Genomic DNA, 10,233 nt, shown 5'->3' with positions numbered 1-10,233 from the left:
TCCCGCTGCTCCAGGCCCGAAGTGCACCGTGCCAGGCTCACCATAAACTCCTGCCTCGTCCAGTTACGGTCCCGCAGCTCATGAAACACTCAGTGTTCACTCCAAGTGCTTCCTGTATCTGTTTTGTTTTTTTTCCCCCCACACATTTGGAAAGAGATGGGTCTTTGTTTCCATGCTGCGGGATCTGTGCAGTGCCCCAGCGTGGCAGAGCCGCCCTGGGATGGCAACACCGCGGGCAGAACCCAAACCACCTGGTGCTCGTTCCGCAGCAGGAGCTTACTGCCGATAACGGCGCCAACAAGCCAGAGCAAGCCATGGGTCCTTCTCGGTGCAGAGCTGGCAGCTCCTGACCACGGCAGCCCCAGGTACTTTCCGTCCCAAGAGATAATTCTCACAGGTTCTGGTCTTACAACCACTGGGAGCATCAGCCAAAGCACATGCCTTGCTTCCTCTTGCAACAGTACCGGGCCTTCATCCTCACACTGACACTACTGTGTGCCATCACCGATTCTGCTGGGTGCCAGGCTGAGAGGAAGAGACAGAATAGGCTGATTTCTGTCCTGCAGTTTCCAGACATCACATTAAGACCAGAGCTCCGAGTTTGCCAAGTCTTAGATTTTAACTGCAATTGCAATCAAACAAAAAAAAATTAAAAATTAATGCTGCTTTAACTGAGGGTGTCTGAATTACTTTTCCCCCCCCTGTAATTTTTGTTTGTGACAACTGTTGCTTGTGCTGTTGCCTTCCCAAGGAGTGGTAAAACCTGGCGGCCTGACCAGTTAGTTCTTCCAACTGGGCAGGAATCAAAGCTTTGGTGCCTGTAAAAATCAGGTCAGTTTAAAACGTAGGAGATGAAGAGCTGCATCATTTCAGCCCCCCTCGCTACAGACGCCCTTCCTGCTCACGTACGTCACGCCTTCGAGCTGGCACAGGACGGAGCGGGTTCGTGAGGGGCACGGCAGGGACACAGGACTGGCACGACGCCCCTCGCAGACCCCCACTGGTAAAAACCCACCACCCCAGCAGCAGTGTTCGAAACGACTTCTTACCTCCTCCAGAGCTTTTGGAATGAGATTCCTCTTTACCTCCTCCAAAGATACAAGCATTCAGAGCTGAGGTACATGTTTTTGGATCCATATCCAAAAGGAAAGGTCTTATAAAAGGATTATTTACAACACCCAAAAATTTAACTTTGTTTTGAAAGTTTATTGGATCATCTTGACACAAAATCATCACAGCAGCTTGTGGTATGTTGTTTTCTTTTTCTTTTTTTTTTTTTTTTTAAGGGAATGTTGATAGCAAATAAATTTGTGAATGTAACACATCATACAGTTTCAAAATTCTAGAATCACTGCACAGGATTCTGTAAGAGAAGACTCTACATGCTAAAGTGACAGTTTTCATCCATGAATTAAAAAAAAAAACCACTAATTGAGGACCATTATCCTTTAAGACAATTTTAATATGTTCAGTTTCTAACACACAAACTGGCTAACCAAGGGAGGCTGACCGATACCAAAACCCACTTCACCAGCAGCGAAGCCTCCTGCAGAGGAATTCCTGCAGCTCGCAAGTGCAGCCAGAACACAGAGCTGGCCCTTGCAGTAAAAGCACCGCAGAGCCGTCGCAAAAACACCCTAACATGGCAGGAGTGGAAAGGGCACGAGACACGCTTGAAGTACAGGACGTTGACCCAAAGGATAAGGCCAACACTTGAGCCTGTTCCCCGCACGGGGTTTAGTTCGACTCCACCGGGCGTTGCTGAGCACCCTCGGAGCGGTGGCGGCACCACAGAAGTGCCCATCAACACAGCCCCTCCTGGGGACTCTGCTGGTAACAGCAACCAACAGCTCTTGACCTCAGAGCAGAAACGTTCAAGCGTGTTCCCAGTTTGCTGGTACAGACCAGCAAGTGAAAGAACTGGGCAGGGAGGGGGGGCGGAAATCGAAAGCCAGAGATTTTGGAGAAGGACATCAATTGAGCATCTCTGCGAAGGGCACAGTGACATTCCAGTCAGTGATTCCACAAGATTTCCACAGCGCAGAAGGGGCTGCGGTTGGTGGACTCTCCCTTTCCTCCCTCTACAGTGACCTGCTACAGACACGAGTCTGCAGCTCCTGAGCCACCCAGGCAGGGCGGTTCTGCAGCAGGGACCCAGTCGCACTGGCACTGCTCAATCTGTGCCCGCTGCTGCGAGGGCAGAACCACGGGACACTACGGGGACAGCCAAGACAGCACGACACCTCCGAGTTCACCGCACGGAGCGCAGGAGCAGGGCTGCATCTGCAAACTGTCGGGAGTACGAGGGCTTACACGCGTGGGCGTTTCTCCAGCCTGGCAGTGGTCAACCTCAGCTGGTGAGCAAAATGATATAAAAAAAAAAAAAGCAGGAACAGACCCCTTTGGATTTCCAGTTTCTTGCTACACCCTAACTCTTCAGGAATGTGAAATTGAAGTGGACTCATAAAACCCATCAGCAGAGACTGCTCAAAGGGGAGAGGCGTGACAGGCTCCATTTGCGGGGGTGGTCAAGAGGAGCAGAGAACCAACCAGTGCCACTTTCAGCCCGTTTCACACACTCACTCTCTACTCTTTCAGCTGTCACTAAAAGAAGGTTAAGGCTCAAGGCAACTACTATAAACAGAAACTCAAACATCCCAGTTCTCCCAGGGCTCATTTGGATTAGCTCAAGGAGATGGAGGATGTTTATATGCTGATCACAATAGATCTTGAGATAATAATAATAATAATAAATCATATTTAAAAAAAAAAAAAAAAGAGGCCTTCAGGTCCAGCACCAGCCTCTGCTAGAAATATACATCAACTACAGCAGCCCTGAAGACATGTTCCATGGCTAAGGATCAGGTCAACCTTCCCTGGCAACAAGCACAAGCAACAGACTCTGTGCTACTGTTGATACAATTCTGCTCAGTCCACCATCCCACGCAGATGGCAAAGTTTATGGGATCATCAGGAGCTGCTGAATAAATAGCGCCCGCCCCTCCCTCCCTCCCTCCCTCCTCCAGTCATGTCACCAGGATCTCTTTGGGCTAGAAAGGGTTAACACCACAGTTTGTAAAAAGTTTTGAAATAAAAAGGTAACATACAGCCTTAAAATGTCTAAACTGCAAACAATGGTGGAGTTAACTGAAAAGCACGTGCCCCAGGATAGTACATGCGTACGAGGGAGAAACTTAACACTTGGGTCTGCTCATCTTTACACGAGGTGTGTTTCTTGTAGCTGGAGTATTTTATAAGGAATATTCAGCACTTGGACAATGTCTCTTTCATCTCATCCAACAAGTTGCTAAGCAGGGTGGAATCACTGCATTTCCCATCTATGGATACAGAGTTCTCTCCCTTGGAAAGAAAAAGAAAAAAGAAATCCATTAGCTTCTCTTAAGTGAGAACAATTTCATTCCCAGTCAAACTCCAGGACTGGACACCAGGAGGTCAGTCTGGGGAAGCCATCAGTGCTGCTACTACCCACCAGGGATGTGCTGGGCAACAGAGCACCCACGGGGAGGTACGAGCTTGGTAATGGCACAGTGAAAACTGCCAGATGAGCTAAAATTGCCCATGGTGTCCCTGGATGATTTAGACAGGAATATTTCCCTCTTTCTGTTACGATGGGAAAGGCTGCAGGTTTAGCTTCTCTCAGGTCTTGTTTCAGAGTGTCACAATGCTCTCACCTTTTTTACCAGTAGGCAGACGTGATGGCCTTGGATAGAACGACTGTACATTGATGCACATGAATCAACGCGTTCCACAACTATAAAGAAAGCAGGAGTTTTCATTTAGTGGGACAACTTTTAAAATAAGGTTTGCTTCTCGTGAAGAGGAACTACTGCCTTGCCTGGCCTCACGGAACAGAAGCTTCTACCGAGCAAGCGGAGGAGGAAGTCAGGGTTAAGATGATGTACGTGCCTGGCTCCTCCTGGCTCCCATATCTGGGATATTTCACAATAACGAGGTGAGTCATTTGTCTTTTAGAGTAAGCTGCAAATGTTTGGTGGCAAAAATGTTCATCAGAATGTAGATCTCTTCCCCAGGAATACTTTCAGTGAGGCAACGTCTCATGCATACACCAGAGCATGATGAAACAGCCATTTATTTTTCTTCATCCAGTACTTGTTTTTTTAATTAGTAAGTCCAAACTGGAATAGCTCGTGCTCTCCCTTACTGGAATGAAGCACTGGGGAAAAGAGGTAGGCTGAAGCACTGAAGATCAAGTTCAGTCTCCAGAGAACAGTTACAGCCCTAACTATAAGCAAGCTGCTCCCGTGGTACCTGCCACGTGCCTCGCTGGACTGGAGGAAAGCCACAGGGACAGAAGGCCAGTTCACTTGGAAGAACTTCGCATGCTTTGAGGATATCAATGTATTACAAAACTGGAGAAAACTCCTCTCCCAAATTTATTTAATCTGGGCATCATCTGCTTCTGTCATTGTTGAAGCCATGGAGTGTTGTACTTGCCAAGCACAGCAGAAATTTTAGAACAAGGAATTCTGCAACGAGGAAGACTCACCTGAAAAATGATGATGAAAACAGATCTTTGCCAGTAGATGTTGGAAAGAAATGCTAATTCCATCTACTTTAATAGAATTCATGTGCAGATCTCCAGACTCTAGGAGCTTGGCAAAAGCATCGCTGCAAAACAGGAAGGAAAGTAAACACTTGTACTAGAAATTCAAGTGAAATCTGCCACACTTGCCCCATGCAGACCTTGAGACATCTCAGGATGCGTAAGTCTAAGTACTACCAAGCTCGAGGAAAACGGGTTTACAGCAAAACCATGACTCCACTGGAGTACCAGAGCTACTTCCACACAACCTCTGCCAGCCTACAGGGCATACAGCTCCTTCTTCAGAATCACTTGAAGTAAGTTGCTGGATATATTTTAACAGTCAGACGTTCCACCAGATAACTGAACCGTACCCAAAGCAATCACGAGCAGCCAAACTCAGAAGCATGCTGTGGATCTTGCAGAGACGGCCTGCAGCCAAAGCTCAGCTTCCCATGGGCGGCAAAAGCACCAACGCTGCGCTCCCTGCGTGGCACTTACCTATAGCAAGGCGTCGTGATCAAGTATGAAGCGCAACTGAAGTGCAATTTGAAATCTAGTTTTTCATGGGTTGAACCTTCATCATTCTGCAACAGGTCAAAGGAAAGGAGATGAATGGGAGCCCCGAGGCAGCAAGAGGAGGCACCACCCCCACCTATCAAACAGGCACCGATGAAGACTTTAGGGCTCAACTCCCTCTGATATACCCTGGCTGGGCTTGAAGGCTCAGTCTGAGAATGATCATCATGCTACGGTATCAGGCCGTTTAGAGAAAAGATCTGGGCAGCTTGATTGATACATACACCTCGTGCAGATAAGGGACACAACTGGAGGGATCTGGCTGCACGTTTGATTGCACTCTGCTGAAATATATTGAGCAAATTGAACTGAAACTAACACTTGCAGATGTGGTTTTACAGTTCACTATTTCCCAAGCAAAATAATAAATTAATAACTCCCAGATTCTTAGGTACTGAAAATAGGACTAGTATCCTCTTTTTAAGAGACCCTTAAAAGAGAAATAATAGCTGACTCACAAGTAGCCACAACGCCTGTATTCACTTCCTTCGACCTGTTCATGCAGCTCCCTCATCAATAATTTTACTGAAGTAAGATCAGAAACCCACACAGTCTTATGTATGTCGACACTTATTAACCAATGCCTTCAGCTAACCTCACTTGTTCTGGGTTCCCATCAACTGTATCTAATTCCTATTACTATTTTTCCAGCCCTGCACCAGGCAGCAGTGTCCAACTGATCTTTGGGTAAGTGAGATCAGAAGAAACAGACTCTGGGGTTGCATCTCTCGCTAGTTGGTTTGTCTCCTCTCCCCAGCACCACCGCAGTGATTTTCTAGCCGGCAATGTGGCACGTTTCAGGCTGCGTTGCTCACACACTGCCAGGAATGACAACTTAGGACATGCTCACGCAGTATTCGGGGCACTCTTTGCACAAGATGTCATGTAAAAATACTTCTCACATCACAGAATGGGCTGGTGCAGCAGAGATGAAATGGTGCCTAAGAAAAGCTCTAAAGCAGTGCCTTCCACCCAAGTCAAGCTCCCTCACGCGGTTCCAAAGGAAGCAGAAGCACGGAGTTAAGGTGCACTTACTTTGACTATAAAGGACAGGGTTCCTTTTAACTTCTGAGCCATAACAATACTCTGAAGTGTAAACACAAACTGGGCTTCATTAGAGATTCCTAGCATGAAGAGAGGAGAGGGAGAAGTCAGGTCAGAAAATGGTTTCCGTATCCAAGTAATGGTTAGCACAAACTGATCAGTAGCAGCTAAGCTTCATGTTCTGTATTTCTGAACCAAGTTTGAAATTTTCCTTGAAGTTAGAAGAGTGATACACACAATTCCTGTTTTGAATTCACAGTGCTACAGCACTTAGCTCTTGGGGCTCTGAAAAGCAGCGGCGATAGCAGGCATTTGGTAGAGGTTACGGAGTGAGTGCCTCGGCAAAGTGGCAATATATTTAACCTGTTTGTGTAACTGGAAGATATACAGCTTTCCAAGCAATTTTCAGAACTAATTTGAACGCTAATGTTTCTCTGTTTTAACACACAAGTCTGTGTCAAGAACTACCTTATATAGAATATAAAAAAAAAAAAGATACCCCACTGCTTTCCATGGGGGATCAAAATGCACCCTGAAGCCACTAAATCCCAGAAAACTTCTGAGAGCTGTTTCAGTATTCCAATTAACTCTTTGGTGAAGGAAAAGAAATTCAAAGCAGCTCAGGAGAAGCCATTATCCTTCATCTCCATGTCTATAGCTCTTAAGGGCTCAGCTCCCCATCTGAATAAGCACATACTCATTAAAACTTCCACAGCATTTGGCCTCTGCCATTAAAATGGTGGGAAAATATCTCCAGAATAAATCCAGAGTGGTTCTAACAGTTCAAGAACCTATAGCTTTGTTTCATTTTAAATCTCACAGCAAACTACTCAAGAATTTGGGATCCCCGTAGCTGGTGATGCTGGCACCTTCAAAAGTGTGCCAGCTTGCAGTCACCTGAAAAAGGAACTCAGACATTCAGGCTCCCAGTCCTACATCACAGACTTTGCTCTGCTGTACAGAACCACCTGCATTTACAGCCATACTGTACGAAGGCTTATCCTCTCCAGTGACTTGTGTGAAAGCCCCACCGAGCACCCCGGCAGAGGGACATGTCTTTCTGGAAAACGGCAAGTAGCACGAAGTTCAAACAATTCTTCCCACGGGAGGGCAGTGCAGGACTAGACATACTCCAAGAACCCTGGGCAAAGCTGTGCATACCAGGGGGGAGCTGGAAGGGCACGGGTATCCCATCATGTACTGATGATCCTTCTGGTCGGAGCATTTTAGTGTTGAGAGAGTCCAGGACATTTAGTTCCATGCTCTTAAGGAAGCTAGTGCTTTTGTTTTCAAAGATAACAGAGACAGTAACTTGACTATCGTTCTGGAGGTTTCCTTGAATATCATAGGTCTGCAAACAAAGGGGAGAAAAAAAAAAATCACAGGAAAGATTCAGAAACTTCAAAGAGCAGAGCACCAGAACAGAATACAGCATCAGAATGAAGCAAGTTGCAAAACGAAAGCAATTTGATACGCCTATAGAATAATGAGAAACACACTGCTGACCAGTTCCACAGCACTGCTTAGTGGGAACACATCAACTTAAAAACTTGTCATGTCGGACATCCAAAGGAATGGAAACGGGGCTTTGTTACATTTCTACTTCCTGGGATTTAAGCAGTTCTTCAGCTAAACGTTGCCTACATAAAGTCGCTACACTATGCGTGGTGTATCCCCTCTTTCTTTGGAGAAGACAAAGAGCAGACATCGGGATTTGAACACCAATAAACTCACCATTTTAATGTATGGATTTTCAGCAAGAAGGCGGTAACTGGACATAGGCTGAAAGACAAGACAGAAATCACAGTCGTAATACAACTAACTTCTCTGAGAAGAGCTGTCATTCTCCTTCCTCCCAAGACAGTTTAGCTCCTGCCTTTCCCAAGAGGCAAGTGCCACCAGTGCACAGCTACTCACTGGTAGTGGTTCATCATCTAGTGTTCCATTCTGCACTGACTCTGTTGTCTCCTCCTCGCTATGATGACTCTTCTTTTTGGATTTCTTTTTATCCTTTGATTTCTCTTCTTTCTCTTTCTTGTGCTTTTTCTTCTTATGCTTGGAGGATTTCTACCAAGAACAAAAAGAAACTACAACAAACCCTTAAAGAAACCCTGTATTTCCAGCCATTGCATCACGACTCCTCTACTAATCTTTCAACTCCAGACTCTCCCCCTGCACAGCCTTCTGGATGACCGAACAGAGTTCCCTACTACTGCAAAAACCCGAAACAAAGTTCCCATTCCTTAAACCCCAACAGTCATTCTGTGTTGTCTCAGTAAACCCCTGCTCAGATGACAATACTTTAGCCCAAAGCAGCCTGGCATCAGCAGAAGGCCAAACCTCTTCAGCTGTTTGGAAGCTCAGCTTTACAACTGCTACCTGACCCTTGGCTCAAGGAACAACCAAATCTCTTACTACGAAGCGTTCGCAGCTCCTCAAGGGCGTAACACCCCACAGCTGCCTATTTTCAGGTGGTTACTACACCGAATAGGATGCTGTTGGTAATTCCTGTGTGCTTCTTTTTAAGGAATACAAGACGCTGGGAGACTATGGCTAAGGGTGTCAGCAACTTAAACCACTTACCTTTCCCTCATCATCCTCCTCCTCCTCATCTCGCTCTTCCCTTTCTTCCTTTTTTACCTCTTGAGGTTCAGCCACAACAGCAGCACCCACTTCAGGCTCACTCTGAGTAGATTAGTAGAAGGATTATGACACTAATGGAACGCAGTTGAAACAACTGAATCCCGCACCAAAAGAAAACTTAACAGTGATGTTTCCCTCCACACCAGCTGTTATTTAAAAAATTAGACTAACATGGTATGAAGCCTTTCATTTTATGCCTCTGAAACCCTGCAAATACGATCACTTGAGAACAAGATACAAAACATTTCCTCCAAGAAATCAATCCCCTTATATTCTTTGTCTCTTCCTCTAAAATCTCCCATCAAAATTCATGAGACTTTTTCTTTCAGACCGTCTCTCTCATGTCTATTAATATTGCTAGTGTCTAGCTCATACTAGGAAATAAAACCACAACTAATATTATAATATAAAAAAAACCCCAATATTAAAATCCACCAAGCCTGTAGCTGCAGCTGTATTTCTATCCATTGATCTGCACAGCAGAACGAGCCTGAACCATCCCACTACAGTGCCTGTAAACCACGGAGATAAAGTATCACAGCTTCAAAGCAGTAAGTTGAGGAGATGGAGCCCATCTCTCCCTTCTCTCCTGCAGCATGGCAAAGCACTCATACCACAGCTAAGATGCAAGCATAAGAAAAAGTTTCCTGTGATGTGGTAAGATGTCTACCTGTGGCAGGGTAGTGGAAGCAGGTGGTGGAGCAGTGGAGAGCCAGAAATCCAAGTCTTCCCCCTGAATTTCAAGAGAAAACAAAACCATTATGGTTGTTTTGGGACCATTCTTTAAAAACCAAAACACAAAAACCCAAATCAAACAACCCCTCCAAAAAACCCCCACCCAACCATCATCAATTGAATTGAAACTTGAAGTTTTCACGGAAATGCATCGCTCCAGAACGCTCATACACAGATGCTGCAGTATGTTTATGAGCAAATACTTCCAGCAGCTCAGCTTCAGCCTTGGAGCACACTTCCAAACCCGGCCACAGCCGACAGCAAATGCAAATCACCCCACGTATGAAATACCTGCAGGCATTCAAGGCCCACTGGCTGCATCTTGGAGGAAAGCTGCATCTCTGCGGAGCGGTTACCAAGAAGGATGCTTCAAGACTTCCAAGTAACTGACAACTAATGTCAGGTTTTATAACTAAAAGATTCTGAAGCGCACAGGGGACAGGATGTAGAACAAAAGCGAGTTCCAGGTATTTTGCTAGAGTTCCTCATTTTAAGAGCAGACAAAACATCAGTAAACTCAGCTTCCAAATTACTTCTGGAATATCTGCTGTGTAGGCTGCAGTAAGCTGAATTCTGCTAACTTATGAGGCTAAGCAAAAGTTATTTTTATTAACAGAAATCTTTAAATATCTGCTTTTATGGTTGTAAAAATTTAAGGAAATAAAAGG

At 45.6% G+C, this 10,233-nt stretch overlaps 1 protein-coding gene across 6 annotated transcripts in view; it reads right to left on the bottom strand.

Annotated features, from left to right (window-relative positions):
* Window positions 1-3,019: 3,019 nt before the first annotated feature.
* The window catches only part of AP3D1 (adaptor related protein complex 3 subunit delta 1), a 46,577-nt gene continuing 39,363 nt past the window's right edge, over window positions 3,020-10,233 (bottom strand). For 3 of the 6 annotated variants that reach the window (XM_086627954.1, XM_086627953.1, XM_086627957.1), the window contains 10 exons: window positions 9,501-9,563; window positions 8,771-8,872; window positions 8,105-8,254; window positions 7,922-7,969; window positions 7,349-7,538; window positions 6,179-6,267; window positions 5,066-5,151; window positions 4,529-4,650; window positions 3,693-3,772; window positions 3,020-3,360 (listed from right to left, as the gene is read on the bottom strand). In XM_086627954.1, the coding sequence (XP_086484080.1) occupies window positions 3,265-3,360; window positions 3,693-3,772; window positions 4,529-4,650; window positions 5,066-5,151; window positions 6,179-6,267; window positions 7,349-7,538; window positions 7,922-7,969; window positions 8,105-8,254; window positions 8,771-8,872; window positions 9,501-9,563 (1,026 nt within the window). In that variant the 3' untranslated portion in view covers window positions 3,020-3,264. Of the gene's footprint in view, window positions 3,361-3,692; window positions 3,773-4,528; window positions 4,651-5,065; window positions 5,152-6,178; window positions 6,268-7,348; window positions 7,539-7,921; window positions 7,970-8,104; window positions 8,275-8,770; window positions 8,873-9,500; window positions 9,564-10,233 lie in introns of those variants that run through there. The other 3 variants (XM_086627955.1, XM_086627956.1, XM_086627958.1) reach the window with 3 other exon arrangements.

Source organism: Tauraco erythrolophus, chromosome 28 (genome assembly GCF_009769465.1).
Source record: "Tauraco erythrolophus isolate bTauEry1 chromosome 28, bTauEry1.pri, whole genome shotgun sequence".
Classification (NCBI taxonomy): domain Eukaryota; kingdom Metazoa; phylum Chordata; class Aves; order Musophagiformes; family Musophagidae; genus Tauraco; species Tauraco erythrolophus.
This window is presented reverse-complemented; position numbering and strand designations above follow the sequence as displayed.